Genomic DNA, 27,471 nt, shown 5'->3' with positions numbered 1-27,471 from the left:
CTCAAGCGATCCACCCACCTTGGCCTCCCAAAGTGCTGGGATTATAGGCTTGAGCCACTGTGCCCGGCCTGGTGTTGTTGACTTTAAATTACAACCAGAGGCCACTCAGGCATCTGCTGGATAAGACCCATCTTTGGCTTGTGTTTTACTCTGAAATCAGATCCAGGTGCAATTCTCCCAGGCCCTCTTCACATTGTGCCTCTGGTTTGCAGTTAAAGGTTGGGTACCGCCTACCTAGGCTGTAAGGTTTAGATGCTATCCTGTGGGTGCTAGCTTTGGCTTTGACCTACCACCACCCACAGGCAAGGGCAGGTTGGAGGCTTGAGGGAAGCTTTCCTGCAGGAAGTGATGCCTGACCAAGTTTGGAAGGTGGAGTGATGGATGGGGGCCGGGATGTAGGACACATCTAGGGAAATGCGGGGAGCTCCAGGTTCATGGAGCACAGGCTGTTTTGGGGACACGGATGTAGGACACATCTGGGGAAATGCGGGGAGCTCCAGGTTCTTGGAGCACAAGCTGTTTTGGGGGCAGACAAGAAGCAGGCCAAGGACAGCCCTGGGTGCCTTCCAGGCTTTTCCTTGCTTGGGAGTCCAACATCCTTGTGTGGAAAACATAGGGGAAGACTGGGTCAGTGAGTTTCAGAGGTTCCCAGGAGCCCTGGAATTTTGCAGAGGTGCCTCAGGGATCTAAGCACTATTTGGGCAGGTCAGTTCTATGTTTAAAAAGTCTGTTAATTATTTGACATTGTTCAGTTCTGTTGCTAAAAACAGTTTGAAAACCAGGGGGCCTAGATGGCTTCAGTAAGCACTGTCAACAGTCAGTGATCTTTGATTTTGTCATTGTGATGTCATCCCAAGATGGGGATCTGACTTGTCCATATTTGTCTTTGAAAGAGGGCTAGGAATTTGGACTCCTCTTGTTTCATCTTGAAAGTTCATCAAAACATCCAGGTGAGAGGGCGGGGAGAACCTTTGCACTCATGGCTTGTGGAGCAGAGATATGTGAAACTTACACCTGGGATAGAATGATATGAGTTCAAGCACTGACTGTGGGAACATGAGGAAGGAGCAATCCCATTACTCACTTATTCATTCAGCAAGCATTGTTGAGAGTTTATGATGTGTCCACCTCTGGGGATCAGGGAAGACAACCTGGAAGAGGTGGTATTTGAGCTGAGCCACGAGGGATGTGTAGAATTTCCACAGGTGTCAAAGGGAGGTGGGGAGCTGAAGCACACACGAAGGCCTGGCTGTGCCCGCATGGTGGCATATTGGGAAGTTAGTAGCGTGTGGTGTGCCAGTACCTAGGGGGAATGGGGAGCTGGGATGAAAGAAGAGGTGGTAAAGCAGGATGGAGTCAAAAGAAGAGGGCCTAAGATCTTAGGCTGAGGAGGAGGATTTTAGTCTTGGGCACTAGGGAGCCATGGCAGATTCATGGGGATGGGGTTTTGCAACTCACATTTTTTTAATTAAAATTTATTTTTCTTTAACCGTGACACAACCTCAGGAGGTCCTGAGAACACGTGCCTCCTTATTTATTTACTTATTTAATATGCTTACTGTTTTTTAGAAAAGCAACTTTGGTGTCAGTGAGAAGGACAGGAGGGGCTAGAGCTTAGAGGTATTTAATGGGAAAGACCATGGTAAGCCAAACAGAGAGAGTTTAACGTGCCCTCTCTCCATTTCAGGAAAGGAGGGGACTTCTGAAGACCTACACAGCTAGGGTGGCCTTTACCTTTCTTAAGATGAGTAACACATATTATGGCAGCATCAGTAACAGCACAGATGGAAAAAGCCCGCACGAGGTGCCGGCCCTCCTCCATGTACTTTTCATGCATTAATCAGCTCACTGCACCCTCATGACAGCCCTGTGAGGTATGGATCATCATTATCCCCATTTTACAGATGAGGGAATTGAGGCACGCTGTTCACTGACTTGCCCACAGTCACATAATAAGTGGAGCCAGAGTTTGGCCCTGGGCGGGCTTATGGTTTCCCGGGCATCAGACACATTTTCAGTCATTTTTAAAACAGATCCTTTCTGTGCCAGGCAGTGTTAGGCCATGAGACTTCTTGTTTGGGATATCGGAGCTCTACCTCTGTGGCCAGCATGCGCAGCAAGGTGTTCAGTCTTGAGACATCACAAGGTGCTTTTTAGCCTGGTGTCCTTTGAACCTTGAGACCATGGCTCGTCATGCATACTTTAGCGGAGCCCAGGGCAAGCACCCCGAGGAGGCCTTGAGTCCAGGACTGAGCCATCTGCCCAGATCCGGGGCTTGGGAAGTGTCATCCCCAATTGGGTAGCTACTTCCCAGCATGTGCTGTCTGCCTTTGAAGAGGAGCAGAGACTGTGATGGCCAGCTCATCAACTCTGCCAAAACGTACTGCATGCCAGGCGCATTCCATTCTCAGAAATACAGAGACATCAGAGTCTTTGGCTGTAACAAAACAGCACAGCCTGGGGTCTTCAGCAACAGACATTTATTTTCCCATACTTCTCCAACCTGGAAATCCAAAATCAAAGTGCCGGTGGATTCGTTGTCTGGCGAGGACCTTCCTTCTGGCTTGCAGATGGCCTCTTTCTCACTATCTGTACATGGCAGAGGGAGGAAGAGTGCAAGGGAGCAAGACACTCATCCCACCATGAGGCCGCCCCCATGACCTCCGCTAACCCCAGTAACCTCCCAAACGCCTCATCTCCAAATACCATCACATCGGGGTTAGGGCTTCAACATGCCCTATTCTTGCAACAAAAATGTCATGCAACATTTTTGGAGGGGACACAATTCAGCTCAAGGTAGTTAATTACTGATGTTACCTTCATTTCATGAACCAAAAAACAGAGGCTCAGAGTTTAAGCAACTTGCCCAGGATCACACAGCTGGGAGGTGGCAGTGTTGGAATTCAAACCCAGGTCTGTCTGAATCCAAGATCCATGCCATGCTCTCTGCCTCTCCTTCCTACCCCTGACCACTAATGGCAGGTGCCAACAGTCCAGCCATGGGGGGAGTTTGGCATGATCAGTGAAGGCAAAGAGGAACAAGGGGAGATGGGAGGAGCCACAGCAAGCCCAGGGCTGCTTACCTGTCCATCTACCAACCAAAAGACAGGGCAAGGATTCACTGCAACAACCCTAGGGGCTCAAGCACAAGGTGGATGATGCTGCCATCGTGTTACAAGTAGGCACCTGTGATTGTCTGAATCCTGTCCCGACCCCTCCCTGCCTCGGGGTTCTTGTAGAGCAGTCCTCACAAAGGACCTGATCTCACCGAGAAACCAAAGATGGCTTTATCATTAGCTAGAATCACTCCCCAAACTGTTCCCCTCCCTATGGGGTGTGGGGTCATGTAACCTCTTCCTGCTCTGCCTAAAGGTCCTGATGTTTTATGTTTACTTGTGCTGCTTTGTGAGAAGAGAGGGGTAGCTGTTCAGGCAATCCTTCAGCGCCCTTCCCTGGGTGTTGACCTTGCTGTATCTGGGGTAGAAAGATGAAAACGACACACATCCATGTCCTCGAGGTGCTCCAAGACCAGCAGCAGTGACAGAGGCTCAATAAATAATCACCAGACAGTGAGGCAGGCTGCATGGAGCCACAGGACAGCTGAAGGACTTTATTCTACCTGGGGAGGTCAGTGGGGCCTCACTGGGGCTTGAAAGAGAGAGCTCAAGGCTTTCTGGGAATGGTGGAGACCTAATGGTAGCTGGATGTGGGGTCCAGGGGGGTGGAGAAGTAGAGGCTGGAAAGGGGAGCTGAAGCCAGACCAGAAAGATTGCAGAGGTGAGAACAGGAGCACGATCCAGCACCACCCAGGCTATGAGCAGCCTGAGGGCCAAGGCTCGCCCTGGGAGGCCCTCCCGAGGTGGAAACTGCCCTGAGTGTGAGCTGAGCAGGCCTGCACAGAATCCCAGCTCCCCACGTAGGTGCCTCTGTAAAGGGCTGGTGTTCAGCCCCTTGTGAGGTCGCTGCGAAATGAAAGGAGACGTGATGCTCAGCCATGGGTCCAGGAGCTCAGCCCAGTGTCCAGCGATCACCTCGAATTCTCTCTTCCCCTTGCAGTGGGCTTAGGAACGGGTGAGTGAGGCAGCCCCAGAACCAGGGAGACCAGGAACAGAGCAGAGACTCTAAGGAATGGGATCTAACACAGGCTGGAAGGACCCAAGCCTGGCAGGGGTTTGTGGTGTGAGAGCTAGGCTTCATCTGGGGTTCTGGGCTCTCAAGAAGGAGAAAGAAACCCTTGGAACGGAAGAGGTGCAGATATTAGTGCTGCTTTGGAGTGCGGGGAGGGTATCTGCTCACAGAGGTGATGAACAAAGGCTGCCACCAGGGGGTGGTGTGTGGATGCTGCCCCATGGGAAGGCACTAGCCCAGGCTTGTAAGTCCTCCACCCAGCCAGCTTCACCTCTCCAGCTGTTGGATAACTGGGGGCCCAGGTGATCAGGGCACAGACTCCAGGCAGTGGGCATTTACCTTCAGGGCAGGCAGCTTGCACCGTTAGAACAATCCATGCAGTAGCTGCCGTTGGCCCTGCTGCCACCCAGCCTCAATCTTAAAAACACTCGGTGCTCCTCTCTCCTCAGATATTTGGAAACTTTCTGTAATGCCGAAAATGAAAATAACTCACCTCTGGGCACCAGCTCTGCACTTGGCCCAGGTTCAGAATTGTGTGCACACTGGATCCTTGTTACAATATTGCAAGGCAGCGATCACTAACCCCCTTTTAAAGGCGAGGAAACTGAGGCTGAGGGAAGCCAATACATCCAAGTTTCAGGGGTGGGACACTTCCTAAAAATTCCCACTGGCCTCTCCTCAACACGATCACCTGGATGTGCCTCCTGGCCACCCAACTTTCCAAGAATCCCCAGGATCTGACTACTTTTCATGCCCCATTTGGAAGAGAACACCTGCACCTCGTGCATCCACAAGGGTCCTTGGTCAGCTTGGTGGATGGGATGTGAACAGAGGTTCTGATAGGCCACGTGAGGCCTGGTTTATGGCAGCATCCCTGGTTATGGCAGCACTGAAGAAAGATCTTCAGTTCTTTCTTCCTCCAGGTGGCAGAGAACTATTAAACACACACTGGACTTTGCATGAACTGCCAAGAGGTTCTTATTGTCCTCAGCTGTTGAAAATCAGGGTTATCTGTGCTGTGCTGGCACGTTGATCACCAAGATGAACACCACAGTAGCTAGGCTCTATTCATTCTCTAGACCAAACCCTAACTGGTTTCTCTGTTTCCACTCTGGTTCCTACAGTTCATTCTCCACCCAAAGGCCAAAGGGATCCTTGACAAATGAAGGAAGATCATATTGTCCCTCCACTCAAAACCCACTATATCTAGAAAGCAAGCCAGACCGTGGTGACTTACACGGCACCTGGGGCCTTGTGACCACTCTGTCATCATCATTTCGCCCCTCACTCCCTCTTCTCCATTTACGCAACCTTCTCCCCACTTGCTACCCCGCAAACACACTGCACACTGGAACCTCGGGGCCTTTGTGCGTGCCGCTCCTGCTGGCTGCAATGCTCTTCCCCTGATTTTCCTGCGCACCCTCCTTTGATTACTTCTGGCCTCTGCTCAGACGTCCCCTCCTCAGAAATGTCTTCCCTGACCAGCCTATCCAAAATGGCGCCCCTCCATCACGCTTTAGCCCTCACCGAATTTATTTCTCCTCATGGTATTTAACACTACCTGAGATATGATGTATTCCTTTACTTCTTGTCCTCCTTCCCTTCACTTTAGAAAGTTCTTTGCTTTTGCAGTGCCAGCACCTAGAACAATGTCTGTCACATTGTAAGCATTTATAAAAAATATTTGCTAAATGAGCAAATGGATAAATTTAAATTTAAAGTGAGTCCAGGGCAAGTCCTTAGGTATCTTCACTCTCAAACAAATTGCCAGCTGTGAGTCTGTCCTATGGAAAACTTCTAGGACCACCTCCACCATGTTCACAGATGGGGACTTGGACCCTGGTCTGTCTAATTCCCGAGTATCCCTTCTTTCTGTTCCACTAGGCTGATCTGCTGCATTCTGTGAATCAGCAAACATTCTGTAAAGGTCCAGCAAATGTTCTGTGGAGGTCCAGATACTGCGTGGTTTTTCTTTGTTGGCCATATGGTCTCTGTTGCAACTACTGAACTCTGCTATGTAGAGATAAAGCAGTTATAGATGATATGTAAATGAATGGGCAAGGGTATGTGCCAATAACATTTTATTTACGAAACAGATGGTGGTCTAGGATTTCCCTTGCTGGCCAATTGTTGACTAACCCCTGTGCTAGAGGTTTCAGGAAAGGGAGGAGGCTCTTGTAGATTCCTTGTGTCATTAGTACCTCTGGGCAGAGGGCTGGCTGGCTGAATAATTAATCCACAGCCTATGGTGCATAGCATCTAAATAGGAGCACCTAAATCTTCCTGAAGATGTTTGCTTTCTAATCTCCTTTCTTTTGTTCATGTATTGCTGATTGTCTAGGCTTTGTCCTTTCTGTTTCCAGTGACTAGCTCTAACTGGCATAGTTGTATCTTTCTGTCTATCCGTCTACCTACCTACCTGTCTGTCTAAATCATCCTGAAGTTATTGTAAAAGACTGCCAAATTTAGGGCTAATTTGCATACCAATGAAATGTAGCCTGAATTTTCAGACAGTCATGCATGCAAATGTGCTAATCTGAATCCTTCCAAATGGCTTCAGATTTATGCCACTGTAATAGTTGACCTTTAGTAGGAAAATGTTGCAGTGCCTGGAACCTGCTTCATTATACTGCTAGAATCATCTGGGATGATTGCCAGAGTTGTGCTTAAAGATGTCCTCTTGGTACCTGTGAGCACCCAGTGTCTAGAATTCAACTGAGAAGTTGTTGAGGGCTGGATGGAGACCCACAGACTGGAGTGGGGGGTTCTGAGCCCCAAGGGCCATTCTCTGGGGACTGAAATGGGCAGACAGGGCTGATACAGGCCTGGGTGGGATGATGGTGCCTGGGCAAAGCATGAGTCAAAGCTCCTGTTGCTCATGGGTGTTGTCCACAGAGCCTACAGGAAGATTCTGGAAGCAGTGTTCTAAAGAAATGCAAGGTCTGTGGCAGGGCAGACAATATGGAGCCTAGACTTCAATCCAAAAGGGCCCAACCAAGACAAAAAACAAGCCAAAGGGTGTGGGGTTCAAGAGTAGCTGATCCATGAGAAGCAACTATTGAGGTGATGGACCTGGATGGATTCCTGACCCAGGACTCACGCATTTCCCATGATTGTAGGAGGATCCCACATTGCAGTGAGCCCAAGAGAACAGTCAGCCTAGGCAGAATGACCACTGGCAGATGGACATTAAGAAAAGTCGCCAAGAAAAAAGGACCAAAGTTGAGATAATGAATGTGTTGAATAGGAGGTATGAGTGAAAATAAAAATTAAAAAGCAAACATGGAATGCAGTGGTTGGGGGAACAGAAGGTGAGGTGGGAGGGACAGTTCAGGGCTAATCACAAGGATAGACAGTGAACTTGGTGCCTGCTTGTTCAGTTCCTGGCCTGTAGCTTGGGGGAAATGCTTGGAGGTTTAGCAAAAGTATAGCAGTCAGGATTGTACAGATCAAAGTGTTACTCAAAACAACACTGTTCATTTGTTTCTGTGGTGTCTATTAAAGTACCTTGCACACAGCTTCGCCATGACTCCTGATGCTAACTAGCCATTTAGGCCAAACTTCACAGGTTAAGAGCACAGCCGTTCACAAGACTGGCCTCACTTCAGATGCCAGTGACAGGCTCAGGGGTTCCCTGAGCATATGGTAACACATTTGCGGGTTCTCACTACCCTTTCCAGTTTGATAATTTGCTCAAATGACTCACAGAACTCAGGAAGTGCTATGCTTAGAATTACAGCTTTATTATAGCAAAAAGGATACAAATCAGAATAAGCCACAAGAAGAGATCACAGGGTAAGGTCTGGAAGGATTCCAGCTCTGGTGTTCTCTCTCCTCCCACAGAGTGTTGTCTACCAGGGAAGCTCACCCAAGCTTCAGTGTTCCAAGTTTTTATTGGGGTTTCATCATGTAGATGTGATTGATCAAATCATTGGCCATAAGGTTGAACTCAATCTTTGGTCCTCCTCTCTTCCCTGGAGGTAGGGCTGATGTCACTCGGCTCAAAGCCCCGACCCTCTATCACACGGCTGGTCTTTCTGGCATGGCCAACCCCCATCCTGAGTTATCTTGTTAACATACACTATCAAGGGGTTCTGAGAGGTCTGCCATGAATAACTCGAGAAATCCCAAGAATTCATAGGCTACATCCCAAGAACCAGGGACAAAGGCCAGCCAAATTTTATTATACAATTGTCTACTGTATATATAAGATTTACATTACACAAATGCATATTATAAACGGAAAATACTCAAAAAATGTTTGTTAAATGAATTAGTGAGTGAGAGAAGGAAGGAGTGAGAAAGAATGAATGAGAACTTAACTTTAGGAGTCTAACTTATTGGCCCCACACCATCCAATATAAATTAGGACTTATTTGAAACAACACTGGCAGCCACACAAATAATACTGAATGGCTTGGCTTTGATAAGAAATTACTCACCTTTCCAGTGGTTTTTGAGTTAGCAATGTTTTGTCTTCTTGGGAGGGGAGACACAGACTCTTGTCCTCCGTGGTGTTAGTATTTAAGCCCAGGGTTTCTGTAGAGCAATTAAGTTGACTCCTCATACATTTCCCAGCATAAATGATATATTCTATTATTTTCTCCTGTCTGCTCCTTCCCTAAAGGCAGATAAACAAATGGTAATAAAAAGCAAAATCAACGTTTTTCTCTATAAGGGTAGAGCTACCCAATTAGCCACAGATGTTAGAACCTGATCAAAGAAGATTCAAGTGAACCAACAGAGAGAGAACCCAAAAGCAAGTTCTGGTGCTTTCAGTTAATCCCCCCAATGCCATCTTAGCAGGCTGCTCTGGGAACCCAGGCGCTCTTAGAGAAAGAAGCATGTCCCATGGCAGGTGCCTCTGGTGTGGCCTGAGACCCGTTCTCAAGGAAACCAGGAGGGAATGATGAGCAGAGACTGTGTCAAATGACATAAGTTCTGGTTGGGGAGAAGGGGAGGCATAGCAGGGCTCAAGACTTTGGTGGAAGAGGGCTGAGATTACAGGAAGACCCTGTGCATTTTGTCACTGCAGAAACAACGGGCAATTATGTCTATGAAATGGGTATCTCTGAATCCTAGAGTTTTGTCCCCTCACCCCCGGCTCTTTTCATTTTTACTCTTGCTGTTGTCTCACTTTATCTCAGTAACTATAAATGCAACAGACTTCCATTAGAAAAAAAAAACAAAAAACACAGCACAGAAATTTGATAATGAAGCTACACATACAAACATTCTTCTGTGAGTGAGAGATGATCTGTCTCATTTATATACCAGCCCCACATGGCAGATATTATGCTGATAACCCCATGTTACAAATAAGGGAGAGATTGAATGACTGGCCTAAGGCTACCTAGCTAATAGATGGTACACTTCGGCCTGAACACAGTCAAAACCCAGACTCCATCCAGAGGCCGCTTTTAATGTTTCATCTAAATCCACTCTTTTTTCTGAAGATCATCCATATATACTGTTTAATACTCTCTTTTTTGGCTTACTATTTATTTGTAAGTACCTTTCTATGCTATTGGAAGTTCTCCATCACCAGGATGTTTAACAGCAGTGTGGAGCTGCCTCCTGTGATGTCCTATCTTCCTAATGTGGGCCTCTGAGGTTGTTTCCAATTTTTCTCTAATATGAGATGCTGCTGCATTGTTTAAATTGGGAGCTGTGAGTCATTGTTTGGTTTGGTTTGGTTTGGTTTGGTTTGATCAGAGCCAGCACAGCTGCTGACTGATGAGGGCCCAAGGACCTTTTCCAGCCTGGGGCGTTGGTATCCAGGTGTCCCAGGCTGTGGGTGCCAACTCCCCCTGCACCATGCCCTGGAGGTCCCAGCGATTAGAGCTGGACAACCTGCCTCTTTGATATAGAATTTTCTCATTTCACAAAGTTTCTCCAAGAAAAATGCCTTTGCTGAGCCAAATGGGGAAAGGAACCCGGTCCCATCAAATCTCAAGGAAGCTTAGCTTAGTGCAGTGGGGGCAGTGGTTGCTGCAGCCAGAGAGCTGGGGATAGCTGATCCAGCAAGACGGGAGGTGGGGAAACTTGGAGGGGCATGTTGGAGTGGCACAGCTGATGTGAACAAACCAGACAAGTGAAACTAGAAGCACCCTATTTCTGACTCACAGGGGAAGACCCTGAAATTTATTGAGCACCTGCTCTATGCTGACATCATGCTCGGGACTTCACACACCTCATTTCATCCTTCTGGCAGTCTCATCTACAAGCTAGGGGTTCTTATTCCCATTCTATAAATGAGTTATTCCAGAATTGATGTTGCAGATGGGGCCCCTGCTACCTCAAGCAGCCAGAAGTGATTTGACTGATAATGAAAACAATTTGCCCTTTTCATTCCGGCCAACCGGAGGATATGCAAAAAGGAGAGCAAAATATCATTTCAAGTCTGCGTAAATGCACTGTCCCCTATAAACACAGCTATGCAACCTCTCAGAAGAATGTTCCAGCAGGAGGAAGGCTCAGGACTGTGATTGAATAAGAACGATATTGGGAGTGCATTCACTTCTCTGCTTCTGCCTGGGGTCAAATAGACAAAGAAATTTAACTTCTTTATGTTTCATCTAATTAAACCCAAGCATTTGGCTGCCCCCTCACTGCAAAGGTGGTTGAGGGGAAACCCAGGAGGCTCTGAAAGCCTTACTTGCCTGGCTGTTGCTTGTAATTGATGTTTCCTCTTTCATCATGTTTCATTTCATTCTGAAAGCTAGCTGTGGGAACAAAATAGTCTCAGGTGTCTGGAGGCACAAGAGCCTCTTTCCCAGTGAGTCAGCCAGGCTCCTCTGGGAGAATCACTTGGGGAGGAGGAAAAAACACCACAAACCTGCAAACCTAATGTTCAAGTCAAGCCAAAATGGGAGCTAAGTGTTTTCCTTAGGACAAGGGAGGTGTACTGGGGTCTCCCAACACCACCTTCAGGTAGGAGAATTCACTGGCATGAGTCACAGGCGTTGGCACAGGAATGAGGTAGTACTCACAGCTATGACTGATCACAGTGGTGGAACACAATGCTAAGTCAGCAAAGGAAAAAGGTTCAGGGGTGAAGTCCAGAGGAAACCACGGGCAAGCTCCAAAGAACTCTTCCAGCAGAGCCTCACGTCCCGTGAGGGGATGTGCGCTTCATCCCCACAGCAACAAGTTGTGACAACTCTTCTGAAATTTGTCTAACAAGGAAACTCATTAGAGACTCGGAGTCCAGGGTTTTTATCGGGGGGTGGTCACATAGGCACTCTCTACTTGGCAAGCAGAAAATTCCAGATTCCCAGAAAGAAAGCAGATATAAACCACACTGAGACAGCATAAACCACACTGTTTGCACAGTTTAGGTACAGTGAGTCACTCTTACTAGATCTGGGAATGGTGGCAACACTTCCAACATCCAAGTTCCCAGATGCAAGCCTGGGGCTTACCCTGCAGCAGGTTTTTCTAGGAAGAGCAGTCTCAGGCCTGCTGTGCGAGCTCTTTTCTACACAGGAGGCCTTACCTCGGGGAGCCAGGCGACATTAGGTAGCACTGCTGGGGTTGTGGAATTTTGTTCTTGTGTGGCCCTAACTTCAGAGGGCGTGGTTCAGCATGGGTACTTTTTTAAGGACTTCTGGACTGCGTTCTTCCCTGTGCCAGTGTGTTCAGTGGTGCAGACTGTCTTTATAAAGCCCTAAGGCATTGTGGCATGACTTCCTCTCTTATGCAATGGTGTGTGTACTCTGACCCAGCCACCAAGTGTTCTACTTCCGTGTATTTTTATAGCACTCCTGAGAATTGTTCCAAGTGAGTTCATGGCAGGCTTTGTGTGAATCAGTAAGGCACATTAATATTGTTAAACACGCTACAAGGTAATTTGCCTCCCATTGTCTGGCAATTTCTTTTATTATTTGGAGATGCCCTAAGCCAGTCTTCTTGGCTGGGAATTGCAGAGTTCAATTTTATGTCCAGAAGCTTGGTCCCCAGGTTCCTGGCCTGGGAGATAATGGTAAGTGATTCATGGGTTCTTGAATCTGACAAATAAATGAGTCTAGGCCCCTTATTTTGCAAATATAGAAATAAAAATATCAACAACACTACCACCAACCACCCCAACTTCCGGTTTTTATTGTGTACTTCATATCGACCCAACACTGTGCTGTATCTTCATTCTCTCATTAAATCTTCACAATAACTCTTCAAGGAGGGCAGTGATTTAACAGATGAGGAACCTGAGGCACAGAGAGGTTAAGCAACTTACTCAAGGTCACCCAGCAAAGATGTGGCAGAGCTGAGAGTGGAAAAAAGCCAATTCCAAGTACCTTTAACATTGACAGCACTGCCAGAGAGGCACACAGATTGCTTAAGATCACCCAAGGCCACAGAAAGACTCAGTGATACAAGCAAGTGTTAAACCCAGAACTCTTGGCTCTTTCTTAAGCTTCCTTTGCTTTAACCATGTAGCCTTTTATTCAGTTTGCAGTTTAGGCTATAGTTAGTACTAGCCATAACATCAATGCTTCTGGAGCAACTCATAACAATTTTGATCAGACTCATCATCTCATACCAATTGTAGGAGCTTCCTAACAGGCCTAGCCGCCTCTAGTCTAATCCCTGCAATGTCCTTCACACTGCACCTATGAAGAACATTCTTAACCACAAGTCAGAGCTATCAATTCCATGCTAAAACTCTCCAATGGCTCCCCAGTGCCCATAGAATTTTCTGTAGACTCCTGAGGCTGGCAGGGAAAACCAGGTACAGGCAGCCTCCAACCTTCTACTGGGCCACCTTTCAACCCACTGCGTCTTTTACAGCTCCTGTGTGGCAACTTGTGGTCTCTGGTTTCTGCACCTTCAAGAATTCTGTTCACTCTGCCTGTCATCCTCTAACTGAGCCCACTCCATCTGCCCTTCTTGCTTGCTTGACTTGGATTCCACAGCCTTTCTTGGCTTCCTACTGTCACGGCATTTTTATTCCATGTTATAATTGTATGTTTACTTGACTACTGTCTCCACTAGATCTTGAACTCCTTGAAGGCAAGAAACAGCAGAATTTGTATCTAGAAGACAGGTTGGGAAGCTGGGCCCCTGGTAGTGAGGAAGCAGACCTGTAAAGTCAGACGGAAAGATACAAGAATGTGCCTCGTGGTCATTGGCTGAATGAAAAAGTAAAACAAGGAATCCCAAGTAAGATAGGAATGAGTGAGATGTCCCAAAGCAGGCCTAGAGGTTACCTACCACAGTGGTCTTAAAGCAAATTTTTATTGCAGACTGTTTTCTTCAAACAGGATAAAGTTCTCCCAACACAAGAAAGGAAAGCTCTAGGTAAGGGTTTATATCTCCAAGCCTTCATGACTTGGCCTAAATCTCTCCTCCTTCTTGAAGCCTCAGGTCACAGTGCAATTGTGATGGCATAGGCTCTGTAGTTGGGTTGATTGTGTCAGCAGGGCAAACTTGCTGCTATAATAAACAAGCCCTGTATCTCAGTGGCTTAACACAATGAAAATTCCCATTTATATCACCTCATTTGAAGGAGATGAGCAGGAACACTGTGCTCCATGAAGCCATTCAGGGACCCAGGTTCCTTAAGTGAAGTGGTTCCACCATTCTCTAGGACTCTGGAGTCCTCTGCTGGTTCCTCTGTGGCTGGCCAGCTGACAGGAGCAAGCATGGAGCAGGCAAACACACTCTCAGTGTCTTGGTGGAGGTCACACCTGTCCCTTGTACTTACACTGCTTGCTTGAGAAGTAGTCATACGGCCCCACCTAGATGCAAGGAACTAGGTAAGGTGGCCTGGCAGTATGTCCAGGAAGAGGAGAGCACTGTGAGGTATAGCAGGCCCTGCAGTTCTACCATCTTCGGCATGGCTATGGGATGTGTTTCTCCACTCCAGAGTTCTCTGTTGTGAATGAAACTTCTCAGGATGGCTACAAGGGTTGAATGAGATGAGATATCCAAATGTCTGATACATACTTAGCAGTCAACCAATCTTCATTCCATGTCTCCTCTTCTCCCCTAAAACAGAGGTATTGATATCATCATCTTTGTATTTTCTACACTTAGAGTTGGAAAAAAGTAATGGTTAAGAGATGGACTCTGGATCTCGGCTCCCTGAGGCTGAGTCCTGGTGACATTGCATGCCAATGGTGTGAGCTTGGGAGGGCCCCTTGTGGCTCTGTGGCTCAGATACCACATCTGCCCGAAACAGAGGTAACAAATAGTACCCTTGTGGAGGGTAAGAAGTGAGTCAGTATGCTCCAGTTCTTAGAATAGTACATGGCATATTGTAACTATGATGTGTGGGTTACCTGTTTTATTATTATGTGGTTACTGTCACACAGCAGAAACTCAAAACGAATTATTATTTAAGCACCCATTCTGTATCATGCATGACCAGTCATGTGTTCCCATACGCGAGGTTCACAAATCTCAAGCTTGGGGAATGTTAGTGCAGTGAATTTTCTGAGCAAACTTCATCACTGGCTTCAGCCTTGTGGTAACAAGGCCTTTCACCTGGGCTATTGCTGAATTCAGACCTGGAAGACAAACGTTCAGTTGCCAAAAGCATTGGCTTACAAACAGCTTTCGGGGAACTTTTGAGAAAAGTGTTCCTGCAGGGGACCCAGGCTATGCAGCAAGTCTTCCGGCCCCTCCAGGGTCTATAGAGGCTTCTGTCGGCCATTTCCCAACATCACAGTAAGAAACTTCCACAGACTCCCAAAGCAATGCTTGGCAGTGGGTGAGCTGAAAACCCTCTCTTTTCCCACCAGGCTCCTAAGTGCAGTGCAACACAAAGGAAAAGACAAAATTTCCTCCCAATCAGCATCCTTTTCATTTCCTTACATTAATTCCGGGAAGCCAGTCATTACTGAGGCCTTCCAGGGTGGGTATCAGCCTGACTCCTTGCAAGACAGCTGCAATTGCTTGAATTACTATAAGAGTGCCATAGGGAGCAAGTTCACGTGGAAGAATGACCTTGCACATGTGGAGGTCTCCTGTTTATCAGGTGGCAGGAGGGGTGTCTGTGAAGTCCTGGATACTCATTACTTATGCCAGCTTCTCTGAAGGGTCTTTACTCTGTACATACTTGCAGTAGTTCTTGGGGCAGCCTCTACCCCTTGTCTTGCTGTGGCCCCTCTAATCCTTGCGCTTAGCAATCATCACTGTTTCTCACACTAGACTCTGTTCTCCTTGGGGGTGGTTGCTGCTGTATTCACCAGGGTCTGACGGAGTATCCAGCCCAAGCAAAGGCTTAGTTGATATAGTTGATATTTACTCTTTTTTTTTTTAGATGGAGTCTCGCTCAGTCACCCAGGCTGGAGTGCAGTGGCGCAATCTTGGCTCCCTGCAACCTCTGCCTCCAGGGTTCAAGATATTCCCCAGCCTCAGCCTCCAGAGTAGCTGGGACTAGAGGCGTGCGCCACCACACCCAGCTAATTTTTCTATTTTTAGTAGAGATGGGGTTTCACCATGTTGGCCAGGCTAGTCTCAAACTCCTAACCTCAGGTGATCTGCCCGCCTTGGCCTCCCAAAGTGTTGGAATTACAGGCATGAGCCACTGCACCCAGCCAATATTTACTCTTTAATCAATAAATGCACCATTAGTTTTATCTGCTTAACTTTCACATCTTAATCGTGAGTTCAAGAGTTCAGTTTGTGGAGCAGTTGTATTTGTGCCCTGAAGTTTGGTAGCTCCAGCACAAAAGCCTCTCCAGTGCATATAAGCCGTGACTGTGGGTCGGTTGTATAACTCTCAGGCCCCTTGTTTGTAAATGAGGGCTTTTACCACTAGCGTTGTCGTGAGGGTGAAGTGAGATTATTTATGTGCTTTGCTAGAGTTTCTGTATTTCCATAGTTGTAAGGAACAACTAAAGCCAAAAAAGTTGTTGAGAAGAGTGGGTTGCTCACAGGATCAGTGGGAGGGCTGGAGAGCCAGGCCTGGAAGCTCTGTAGCTGGAGATACTACCCTAAATCACTCCCAGAGCTGGTCCTATGGTCTCCACTGCAGCCACCACTGCCATTGACTGCCCCGCTGGTACAGGACATTGCAGCTCCCCTGCTGCTGCCCCCAAAGCCAATCCCACCAGAGCTCCCTCTGCTGCTGGAGAATCCTCCTCAGCCCCATGTCTTAGCCCCAGTAGCACCTTGGTCAAAGTTCCAGCGTCTGATTGGCTGAGCCTTGGTCACATGTCCACTTCCAGCTGCAGAGGATGCTGGGAGAGCGGGTGTTTGGCATGTTTGGCTTCTGTAGTTATGTGTCCTCTGTTTCCCACTCAGGATTCTAAGGCAGGAAAGTCTCCCAGGCGGGAAGAGGGCTTCTGATGCTGGGGAGCCTAAAAGGCAGATAAATGTCCAATAGAGGACATAAAGCCTTGACATTGACTAAATGGTCAATGTCAGGTAAATGTCCAGCCACTAAGAAAGAACACAGTGGCCATTCTGAAGGCTGCTGGTAGCACCCTGATGAAGGCTCAGGAATCAGTGTCCTGGTAGCCCCAGTGAGGGGATGGCAGTTTGGACTGGTTGGGTGGTAGAATGGTGGAAGTGGTGAGAAGCTTTTGGAAGCTAGGCAATATATTACTTTTCTAGAGCTGCTGTAACAAAGTGCCATGGGTTGAGTGGCTGAAAGAACAGAAATGTGTTATTCCACAGTTCTAGAGGCCAGAAGTCCAAGATCAAGGTGTTGGCAGAGTGGATTCCTTCTGAGGGCTTTGAAGGAAGGCTCAGTTCCAGCCTTCTCTCTCTGGCTCACAGATGGCCATCTTCTCCCCATGCCTGTTTACATCATCTTCCTCCTGTGCCTGTCTATCTCCACATTTCCCCTTTTTATCAGGGTACTAGTCACGTTGGATTAGGGCCCACTCTAATGACCTTATTTTAATGTTATTTGCTTTGTAAAGATTGTCTCCAAATAAGGTCACATTCTGAAGTACTAGGGGTTAGGACTTCAACATATGAAGTTTGGAGGGGAACAAAATTCACTCTGTACCAGTGTCTGTCTTTGTGTCCTCTTCCTATAAAGGACACCAGTCATATTGGAGTAGGGTGGGCCTTACTCCAATATGACCTCTTCTTAATTAATTATATCTTCAATGACCTCATTTCAAATAAGGACCCATTCTGAGGTATGGGGAGTTAGGACTTTAGTATATAAATCTGGAGGTGTGACGTTAGATACAATTCAACCCTAACAGTCAGGGATGAGTGAGGGTGGATTAGTTGAGGAGATAGAATTAAGGGCAGGAGTTAAGAATGACTTCATGGTTTTTGGCTGAGCAACTGGAGAATGGTGGTCCCATTCACTCAGGTAGGGAGGAACAAATAAAGGAAAGGAATTCAGGCGCAGAGGTACAGGCTAATGGGTCCCATTCCACGCTGGTTTAGTAAGGGATCTGTGCCCCAACTATGTCCAGTAGGACATAAAGAGAAGTTTGTTAGAAGCTTCTGGGAAGGTTCCTCTTAGCACCAAGAGACCTATGAGAGGCCAAGGTTACTCTCTCCAGCCATGCATGAATAGAAAAGCATGTAGCCAAAACTGCTACTAGGAGCCATCCTGCAATTGTGAGCGCATGCTGTCTTAGGATGAGGTCAAAACTATGGAAAGCAGAGTGAAGCAACCAGATGGCACCTGGATTCTTGGCCATTACTGAGTCACCAAATGGGCCATCCTTGAAGCTCACCACTCCTGTAAATTTGCATTTCTGTAAGTGTCCTCATTGTTCAGCTATTTTGAGTTGAGGTTTCCTGTTACTTGCCAAGAGCATCCTTAAATGATACAATGCATTATCAGCTCCAGTGGATGGAAGATCTTTGAGATCCAGGGTTATGTTCCATTTATCTCTGTGTCTGTCTCAGGGCCCAGTACTCAGCACATGTTTGTTGAATGAGTCAGTGGATGATGCAGATCGGTATCTTGCGCATTGAGATCTGGAAACTTCATCATCAATAGAAATAGCTGTAGCTATTGATAATATATTCTATCCTCACTCCATGCTATGAGTAAGATAGTTGTGAAACCAGAAAGAAAGAGAAAACAGAAAGAAGATAAATACCTTGCAAGCAGAGGGTGTCTCCCCTCCTCACCTCATTTCCTTCCATCAGACCATTTGCTTACGTCTGAAATCTGGGAGTCTTCTGTGTTCTTCTTTCACTTTCTGCAACACCATCTGTTCTCAAACCTGGAGCCAATCACCCAGGAAGTCCTGCCTATTCTACTCTCAAAATATATCTTAAATCCATCCACTTCTGTTCATTTCCATTGCTTAGTGAAGGCCACCATGATCTTTGGACCACTGCAGTGCCCCCCAAGTGTGCCTGGCTTCCTGTCTAGCTCCTCTTTCATCCACTTGCCAGAGGGATCCTCTGAAAATGCAAGCCACACCATGTCCTCCCCCTGCCAAAAACCCTCCAATACTTTCCCACTTCATCTAGAGTAGAATCCAAGTAAAAACCAAGCTAACTTCCATGACCTATCAGGCCCACATGACCTGCCCTTTCTTGCCCCTCCAACTTCATCCAGCTCACTCCTTCCCTTTCTGGTCCTGTTCCTCCCCTATTGGCCTCCTTGCAATTCCATGGCCACCCAAGCTTTCTTCTGTCCTGCTGTCTTGGCATAATTCTCCCTCTGCCTGGAACACTTTCCTACCATTTTTCTTTTCCATGTTAAATGGCAGCATGTATTATGCATACAGAAGAGTATATAAAATACACACATAAGCATTATGCCTGTGTGCACGTACACACACACACACACTTTAAAGACAGTATAAATCTAACACTCATGTCACAATCCAGGTTAAGAATAAAAGGTCCGGGGAGGCTGCAGCGGGAGGATGACTTGAGCCCAGGAGTTTGAGACCAGCCTTGGGAAACATGGCGAGACCTCCTTTGTACAAGAAACAAACAAAAAAAATTTATCCAGGCATAGTGGCACATACCTGTAGTCGTCTGTCTCAGCTACTCGGGAGGCTGAAGTACGACGACCTCCTGACCCCAGGAGATCAAGTCTGCAGTGAGCTGTGATCACGCCACTGCACTCCAGCCTGGAAAAAAAAAAAAAAGAAGAACCTACCAAGTGCCCCTCCCCAGTTATTTCTTCTGTCATCCCCCGAGATGACCCCTGACCTGACATTTGAAATAATTCTTTCTTTGTAGTTTTACCGTCTATATATAATTCTCCAAAAAATTTTAATTTGGCATACTTTGGGGTTTTACACATGGAATCAGACTGTGTATGTCTTGTTTTCGGCCGCTTTTGGTCGGTGTTCTTTTTGCCAGGTTTTACCATGTGTGTTTGGACAGAGCTATATTCATTCATGTTTGTGGCTGTGATGTTTCATATGATGATGATTCTGCAATTTGTTTATCCCTGCTACCGACCATGGGCACCTGGGCTGTTTCTCATCTGGAGTTATTATGTGCAATGCTGCCATGGACATCTGAGTACATATATCCTAGGGCTCCCCGGAAACAGTTTTTCAGGGGAGTTTTCTAGAAGTGGATTTGCTGAGTTGTAGGCTACAGGCATCTTCCCTTTGACTAGATGATGCCAAAGCTGTTTTCCAAGATGGCTGTACAAGTCAAACTCCTACCAGCAGACTACACACTGCTTGTCACTCCTCAGTCTTTCCAGATCTTTTAATTATTAGCCTGTGTGGGATTTTGTAAGCTCCACTCAAGTACTGGCCACTGCTTCAAGCTCTCATTTGACCCTCACAACAGCCCTGAGAGGTCAATGTCATCATTCCCATTTTGCAGATAAGAAAACCAAGGTTCAGCTGATTTAAATCATTACCAAGTTGTTGTGCTGGGATTTGAGCCCAGGTCTGAGCAACCTGAACCTAAGCTTTTTCTGCAGTGTCATGTACTGGCTCAGCTGAGGTTTGCGGGCTCACATTGGGTAGCAACAGGGAACTCTAAGTACCTTGGGGACTGAACTCTGTTTGGAGCTGAGTGCCATGGACCTCAGTCTTTGGTGTACATCAGAATCACCTAGTCCCTGTCGCAAACACACTGAATCAAAATTGGCAGTGATGAGACTCTAGCGAATGTGAAGTTGTATTTCCTTGTGGTCTCATTTCTCTGTTGACTAATGATGTCAGGCATTCTGTCATTAGCATACCAGTCATTTGTATTTTCTCTGGAGTCTGTTCAAATTTTTGCTCATTTTTAATTGTATCATTTGCCTCCTTATTGACATGTTAGAGTTCTTTGTATATCATGGATAGGATTTATTTGTAGTTCTATGTGTTGCAAATATGTTTTCTCAGTCTATGGGTTGTCTTTTCATTTCTGAATGACATCTTTGGAAGAGCAGAAGATGTTAATCTTGATTATATTCAAATGAGCGTTTTTTTTTTTCTTTTATGGCTAGTTTTTTTGTGTGTGTTGCATTTTTGCCTATTTTTTTTGTTAGGTATGTGCCCCCCCCTCCTTTTCTTTTCAGACAGGGTGTCACTCTTCACCCAGGCTGGAGGGCAATGGCGCAATCTTGGCTCACTGCAACCTCCGCCTCCTGGGTCCAAGAGATTCTCATGCCTCAGCCTCCTGAGTAGCTGGGATTACAGGTGCATGCTACCACGCCCGGCGAATTTTTGTATTTTTATTAGAGACAGGGTTTCACCGTCTTGGCCAGACTGGTCTCGAACTCCTGGCCTCAAGTGATCCACCCGTCTCAGCCTCCCAGAGTGCTGGGATTACAGGCGTGGGCCTCTGCGCCCACCCGGTATGTGCCCTTTAACACACCTCCACGGCAATGCTATGGTGCACTAGAATTGGAGAAGCCCAGCTATGAAGCTCATCATAAGCTTGGGGTCAGATCTGAGTCCAGCTCCCAGGTTTAGCACTTACCTAGCAAGTCACTTTGTCTCCCTGAGCCTCAGTTTCCCTATCTCCAAAATGAGGTAAAAAGAGGAAACATTTTGTTACAAAAAAAGTACCTTGGGATAGGCAAAGATGCAAGAAACACAAAAAAAACTAGCCATAAAAGAAAAAAAATGCTCATTTGAATATAATAAAGATTAACATCTTCTGCTCTTCCCAAAATCTGTTAGAAGAGGCCAATCAGATAAAGCTCAAACAGAAATTAGCAAAGTGCTATGCATGAAAATGCTCTATAAAAGCTGTTTTGTTTTATACACTGGCTTGCTTCAAGCAGCAGGACAGAACAGAAGGAAATAACATGGTTTGTTGTTTATTTTCAGTACATCAAGGCCTTTTACAATGAGTCATGGGAAAGAAGGCATGGACGTCCAATAGACCCAGACACTCTGACTCTGCTCTGGTCTGTGACTGTGTCCATATTCGCCATCGGTGGACTTGTGGGGACGTTAATGGTGAAGATGATTGGAAAGGTTCTTGGGAGGTCAGTAGGAGGCTGTCTCTATCTGGGGGTGCCTTCCATGTTCATAATATATCTGTGTCATTGTCAGGGTCCTGACAGGCGACAGAACTCCACTCAGACAGTTCAACTGGAGAGATTCAAATGCCCAAAGGGGAGAGGGGAAGAAATCAGAGACCAAGGCCCAAAGATAACTGAAGCCATGGACTGCAGGCTGATGAGCAGCAGCAGAAGCGTGTAGGGACTGGGCTGTGTCAGAGCCACAGCACCCACATGGGGGAGGAGCAGGGAAGAAATGCCCTGACCTCTCCCTCCTCCCACCCTCCATCTTGCTGCAGAGGTGCACACTGGTCACACCCATGTGAAAGCCAGTAAACCAGGAAGCCATGTTGCCATCCAGGAGATGCTCCTGGGGCACAGGGCAGAGCAGGGAGGGGAGGGGAATTGATCTGGGTGTTGGGGCAAATAGAAAACACAGTGCAGTGCCTTGGAAATTGTTACATGTAAGTACATACAGATCTGCTTTTCCAGAAAATTGGCTGCTTAGACAGTCTTCCACTATATGGCTGTCTCATCATTTATTTAGCCACACTCCCTGACTGATAGACATTTAGGTCATTTCAGATCGTTTACATTACAAATAAGGAAGCAGTGAGAATCAAAAACTTCATATCAGCCTTTCCTACACAGGCCCTCTCCAATCAGCTCACCTGACCTTGTGAGCCTCATTCCTCACTTATTTTAGACAGGAATCCTTCTCTCAGAGCAGATTGACTTATCAATGAATCCCCACAAACAATGCTTTCTCTGTATTCTTGTTCATAACAACAGCATCCTGGGAGCCAGTGAGCTGTGTGTGGAAAGAGTAGAGCTTCTCCAAGTGATGGAGGAGTCGTCACATCAATCTGATGGGGCCAGAACATTCGTGTCTTAACTTGAATCATGTGTCTTCCACTTACTAGCTGTGTGGCCTTGGCCAAATCATTTAATTTATTTGAGCCTCAATTTTCTTATCCGTAAAACAGGGATGATAGTTTCTACCTGCAGGGAATGTTACAAGAGTTAGACCAAATGATTGGAAGGAGAATGGCCATGAGTTGTAGCTGAATAAATAAAAATTCTTGTTATTGACCACATTATTTGGCATTTCCCTCATCATCACCTTGACATCACTACCTAGTAAGTACTTGACAAAACTCCATATTGCATTGATGTGAGTTGTAGAGGAGATTTATCAGACTCCAGAAAATCTCCTCAGACCATGGGACTACAGAAACCCTATTAAGAAGGAGCCCATTTCACAATCTGAAATGAACTAACCCTTTACATTCTTCCTCACAGCCCAACAAGGAGAAAACTAGAGTTGACGATGTTTCAAAGCAAGATTTCCAAAAGTTGGGACAGGAAGCCACCCTGAAAACATCCAAGTGGTGCTTATGAGGGTCTGTGATACCCGTGAGGTAGGGGAGGTGCTGACATTTTCCTTGTCCCCAAGCCCACTTTCAGAGCAGTAACTAATGGGAATTCAGGGCCGGGAAGTAAAACTACTGCATGATGTAGTGAGAGATGCCCTTGTCTGAGGTCCTTCAAGGTTCCAGGCACTCACACATTCTCTTGTTTAATTTTCTGTCCTCTGTGGGGTCTGTAGATGTGGAACGGGAGGTCAGAGAGGTGAGGGCATCTGCACAAGCTTAGCTAGCTCGCACTGTGGCTGAGCATAGGCTGGAATCGTGATCTTTCCACTATGCCAAGCAGATCTTAGTTAGGGGCCAATTCCCAATGCTGGGAATGTACTGTAAAACCGTGACTGTTTGACAACAGGCTGGCACCCAGATTGGCATCACTGGCCAGGGTCCCTGAGGCGTGGTCACTAAGCCTCCTGCCCAAGCCAGACCCTGCCCATTGTCCTCTTGCTTGTCCTAGTTGGATGGAGTCACTCCCCATGCCCCAGGATCTGGCCTGTGATGTCTCCTTGCTTTATACCTGACCATGGCACTTATACCCCAAGGCTGCTCCTCAAGGAGGCTCTGAATCCAAGCAGATGGAATAGGAAAAGGAACACTGGAATCAGGTCGGAATGCTGTGGCTCAGCAAGTCCTGACTCTGCTGTGTATCAGGTGTGTTCCAAGGGACTTTGCCACCTCACTTCTCAGCCAGCATTATTCTCACCTATAAAATGAGGGCAATGAAAGTAGCTTTACTACCCTCACTGGCATGGCAGCAAAAAAAAAAAAAGGAAAAGGAAAGCAAAAGAGAAAACATCTTTGAAAATACCTTCGATCTCTAAATAATGGAGAGGTGGTCAAGAAGTGAGGATGCAGAAAAAGATCAGATCAAAGGGTGTTGGTTGTTATGCCCCAAGCAACTGCCAGTTTCCTTTTCATCATTATGAGAGTAAAAGTTGAATTGGGCTGAAGTTTCAGCTTGAAGAGCAACTCTGCTGAGGAGAAAAGGAGCAATAACTGAAAAAGAAAGCTACCATCTATTGACCTCCTGCTTTGTCCTTGACATCCCATATATCATTTACTTCTTAAAACTCCATGTTTGCATCATTGCCTGCACTTTTCAAATGATGAGCCCAAGACCCAGTGGGCAATTGGACCAAGGTTACAAAACGGAGTTGAACTGAAGTTCAGATCTGTGTGTGTTTGACCACAGGCCAGCACTCTTCCTGTGACATGATGCTATTTGAAACGCCTTCCTGATGCTCTGTTATTCCTCTCCCATGGGGATTGTCAGGGAGGGAGAGGAAACTGCAATGGCAGCCTGGGAGGCCCAGTGGAAGGTGCTCAAAGGTATAGCTGGGGGAGACATTCCAGGGAAGTGGGGAAGAGTTCCGGTGGGGCTGGTCACTGACTGCTCCAGCAGTGGGGCTGTTCCTAGCTAGGGAATGTCGAGCTCGTTTGTGACTTGGGTGACAAAGGAGGGCAGGGAAGCAAAGGGGGCCAGGAAGAATCTCTGGAGATGGGCCATACCACATGACCTGGGCCTCACACAGATGCAGGTTCCTCACCTCTTGGAGTCTCTGGCTGAGGGAATTCTCAGCGATCAAGAATTCTGGTTGAATCTCAGTGACCCATTTAGCATCCTCTGTCCTCTGCTTGCGTGGCCACAGTGACAGGACCCTCCTTCCCTCATGAGACAGGACAGTGACTATGTTTGGTGCACAAACACTAGCTACGGGCCGAGCTTCAAGTCTGGGCTCTGATACACACAGCTCATGGGGCTGTACATGTGTTTCTTAAACTCTTTGACCTTTACTTAGTTCACTATGACATGAAGATAAAGAATGGCCATGTCAGAGGGTTGTTGTGAAGATTAAATGAAATGGTGGATGTGAAGTGTTCATCCCTGCAATTGACCCAGACTCTTCGCCCAGCCTTTGTTCACTAGTGTCATCATCATCATCATCATCATCATCATCATCATCATCATCTTCACCATCACCAACCTCATTGGCTTTATTTGAGATGGGTCATTCCATCACTTGACAGAGTCAATTGTGCATCTGTTCTTTCAATTGCACTGAAATGATTCTCCTTACATATATCATTGGATCTAATTCTTCCGTCTGGAGCAAAACAGAAAAAACATATAAGAAACTATAGGAAAACACACATGGGCTTTGAAATCTGATCCTGGGCCAGACTCTTGGACAAGCCATGTAACCATATTCATCTATCCAAACAAACATTTTTGAGCACCTACAAGGAGTAAGGTACTGTTTTTGGCACTGGGGCTCCCTTGCTTGGGCAAGGGAGGCAGCCCCTGAGTAATTCATTATGCAAGTCTTTATGATTCTGAGCAGTGCTGTGAATGGATGGTAGAGATAAAAGAGGCAGCTGCTATGCCCTTTACTTTTTAAATCTGTAAAGTGCAGATAAACAAACCCACCTGAGGGAGCAGCTATGAGGGTGGAACGAGATCAAATTTACAGTGTCTCATGTCACTAAGGAGGCTTTTTGAATGCCTGTGACAGGAACCCAAAGCAAACTGGCTGAAGCCCAAAAGGGAATTACTTGGCTCACAATAACTAAAATATAACTTGGTTGAATCCAGTGGCTCAGATGATAGCTTTTAAAAAATCCAAATCTATCTCCACCTCTCAGCTCACCTTGCTTTGTGTTGGCTCCATTGTCGGGCAGTCTCTCCCACAGAGGTATAAGATGGGCCCAGCTTGGTGGAAATTCTCCTTCCAATAGTTGTAATTAAAGTCCCAGGCATGAATCTCTTTGACTTGAGCAAGGTTGCATGCGTTCAAGGGTTCTCAACCAGAGGGCAATGTTGCCTCATCAGGGGACATTTGACAATGCCAGGAGATGTTTCTGGTTTTCATAACTCAAGGGTGCTATTAGCATCTTGGAGAAGCCAGGTATGCCTCTAAATATCCTACAATGCACGGGACAGCCCCCAAAGCAAAGAATTTTCCAGTTCCAAATGTGAATAGTGCCAAGGTTAGAAAATCCTGGCAAATAACATTCTAACACTCTGGATTAAGTGCTTTTCAAAAAGCACATCTTAAATGCCTTGAAAATGACGAGTGATTGTATGTTGACTGGCCAGGCCTGTACCACGCATCCACTCCTGAAGCCATGGCTAGGTGGAGACAGGCAGGAAGGTTTCTTGGTGGAAATTTGAGGAACTCCTCCCAGAAGAAGGATGGAGATTGGGCAAGCACAAACAACAGGCATCCCATACATCACTCTAGGGAAATAGCAGGTTCTCAAAAGGACTGTTGTTCCCGTCATCTTTTTCTACTTCAACCCTTTAAAAGGCATCTGTATTTTATAGTAGTGGAAAATAGCTGTGTCTCTCTAGGTGCCTGCTGGAGGAGCCTGCAGTGTATGTGGCAAGCATGCACTGGTTAGCCCAGGCTGCCATATCAGAATACCACAGATGGAGTGGCTTCAACAAACAGACATTCATTTTCTCACAGTTCTGGAGGCTGGAAGGCCAAGATCAAAGTGTCGGCAGGTCTTTTCCTCCCGAGGCTTCTCTCCATGGCTTGCAGATGGCTGCTTTCTCGCTGTGTGCTCCCTGTGTGTGTGCATCCCTGGTGTCCCTTCCTCTTCTTACGAGGACACCAATCATCCCACCTTAGGGCCGCTTCCTTATGACCTCATTTTAGTTTAATTATCTCTTTAAAGGCCCTGTCCCCAAATGCAGTCACATTAGGGGTTAGGGCTTTAACAGGTGAGCCTTAAAAAAATCCAAATCTGTCTCTTTCTCCACCTCTCAGCTCAGCTTGTTTTGTGTTGGCTTCATTGTCAGGCAGTTTCTTCCGTGGAGGTGCAAGATGGCCCCAGCTTCGTGGAAATTCTCCTTCCAATCATTGTAATTAAAGTCCCAGGCATGAATCTCCTTGGCCCGAGCAAGGTTACCTGCGTTCAAGGGTTCTCAGCCAGGGGGCAGGAACATAGTTTAGTCCATGACTGAGCAACGCACCGTGCTGCCGACAACCTCTTCTTTCAGGCTGGAATTGTCTCAGAAAGTCAATTGCCCAGAAGCAGAGCCTGAGACAGGGATTGGGATGCACACATGGCTTGTGGAGGAAGGGCTCTTCAGGAGTAATCTTTAAGGTGGGGAAAGCAGAAAGCAGCAGGGGAAGGAGCCAGGCAAGGCTGCACTCCCTGGTCAAGTTTAGCCTCACTTGGGGGAGCTCTGGGGCATAATCACACCAAAGAGTCACCCAACTTGAAGTAAGGGGGCTGCACCCACCCCTACCACTCATCTGTCACTTGCTGCAGGCAGCCCTGGGAGAGGGAGATCCACCTTCGGAGCCAATGTCAATCTTCTGGAGAAGAGTCAACCCTGAGCCTTTAGAAGCCAGCATTCATTGAGCTGGGGGAATCCCTGAGGGGATAGGGAGATACCAGCCAGCCAGGAAGCCTGATCCTCAACCCTGCTTCTCCCAGCCTTAGAAGACTTGACTAGTCTTCTAAGCATAGTGAGAATGGCAAGAACTCTGGAAGAAGGAAACTTGGGTTCATAATGGGAATAAGGAGAAAGCCTGGGCATGATAGATAAGA

General features: G+C 46.8%; 1 protein-coding gene across 2 annotated transcripts in view; it reads left to right on the top strand.

Moving 5' to 3' along the window:
- Positions 1–27,471, top strand: part of SLC2A9 (solute carrier family 2 member 9) — a 203,032-nt gene that overhangs the window by 7,634 nt on the left and 167,927 nt on the right. For both annotated transcript variants that reach the window (XM_002814585.5, XM_024246464.3), the window contains exon 3: positions 21,306–21,466. In XM_002814585.5, coding sequence (XP_002814631.3) covers positions 21,306–21,466 — 161 coding nt within the window. The remainder of the gene's footprint in view (positions 1–21,305; positions 21,467–27,471) is intronic.

The sequence above is a fragment of the Pongo abelii genome, chromosome 3 (assembly GCF_028885655.2).
Source record: "Pongo abelii isolate AG06213 chromosome 3, NHGRI_mPonAbe1-v2.0_pri, whole genome shotgun sequence".
NCBI classification, from domain to species: Eukaryota; Metazoa; Chordata; class Mammalia; order Primates; family Hominidae; genus Pongo; species Pongo abelii.
The sequence above is the reverse complement of the archived record's forward strand: the minus strand, read 5'-3'. Positions and strand labels throughout refer to the sequence as shown.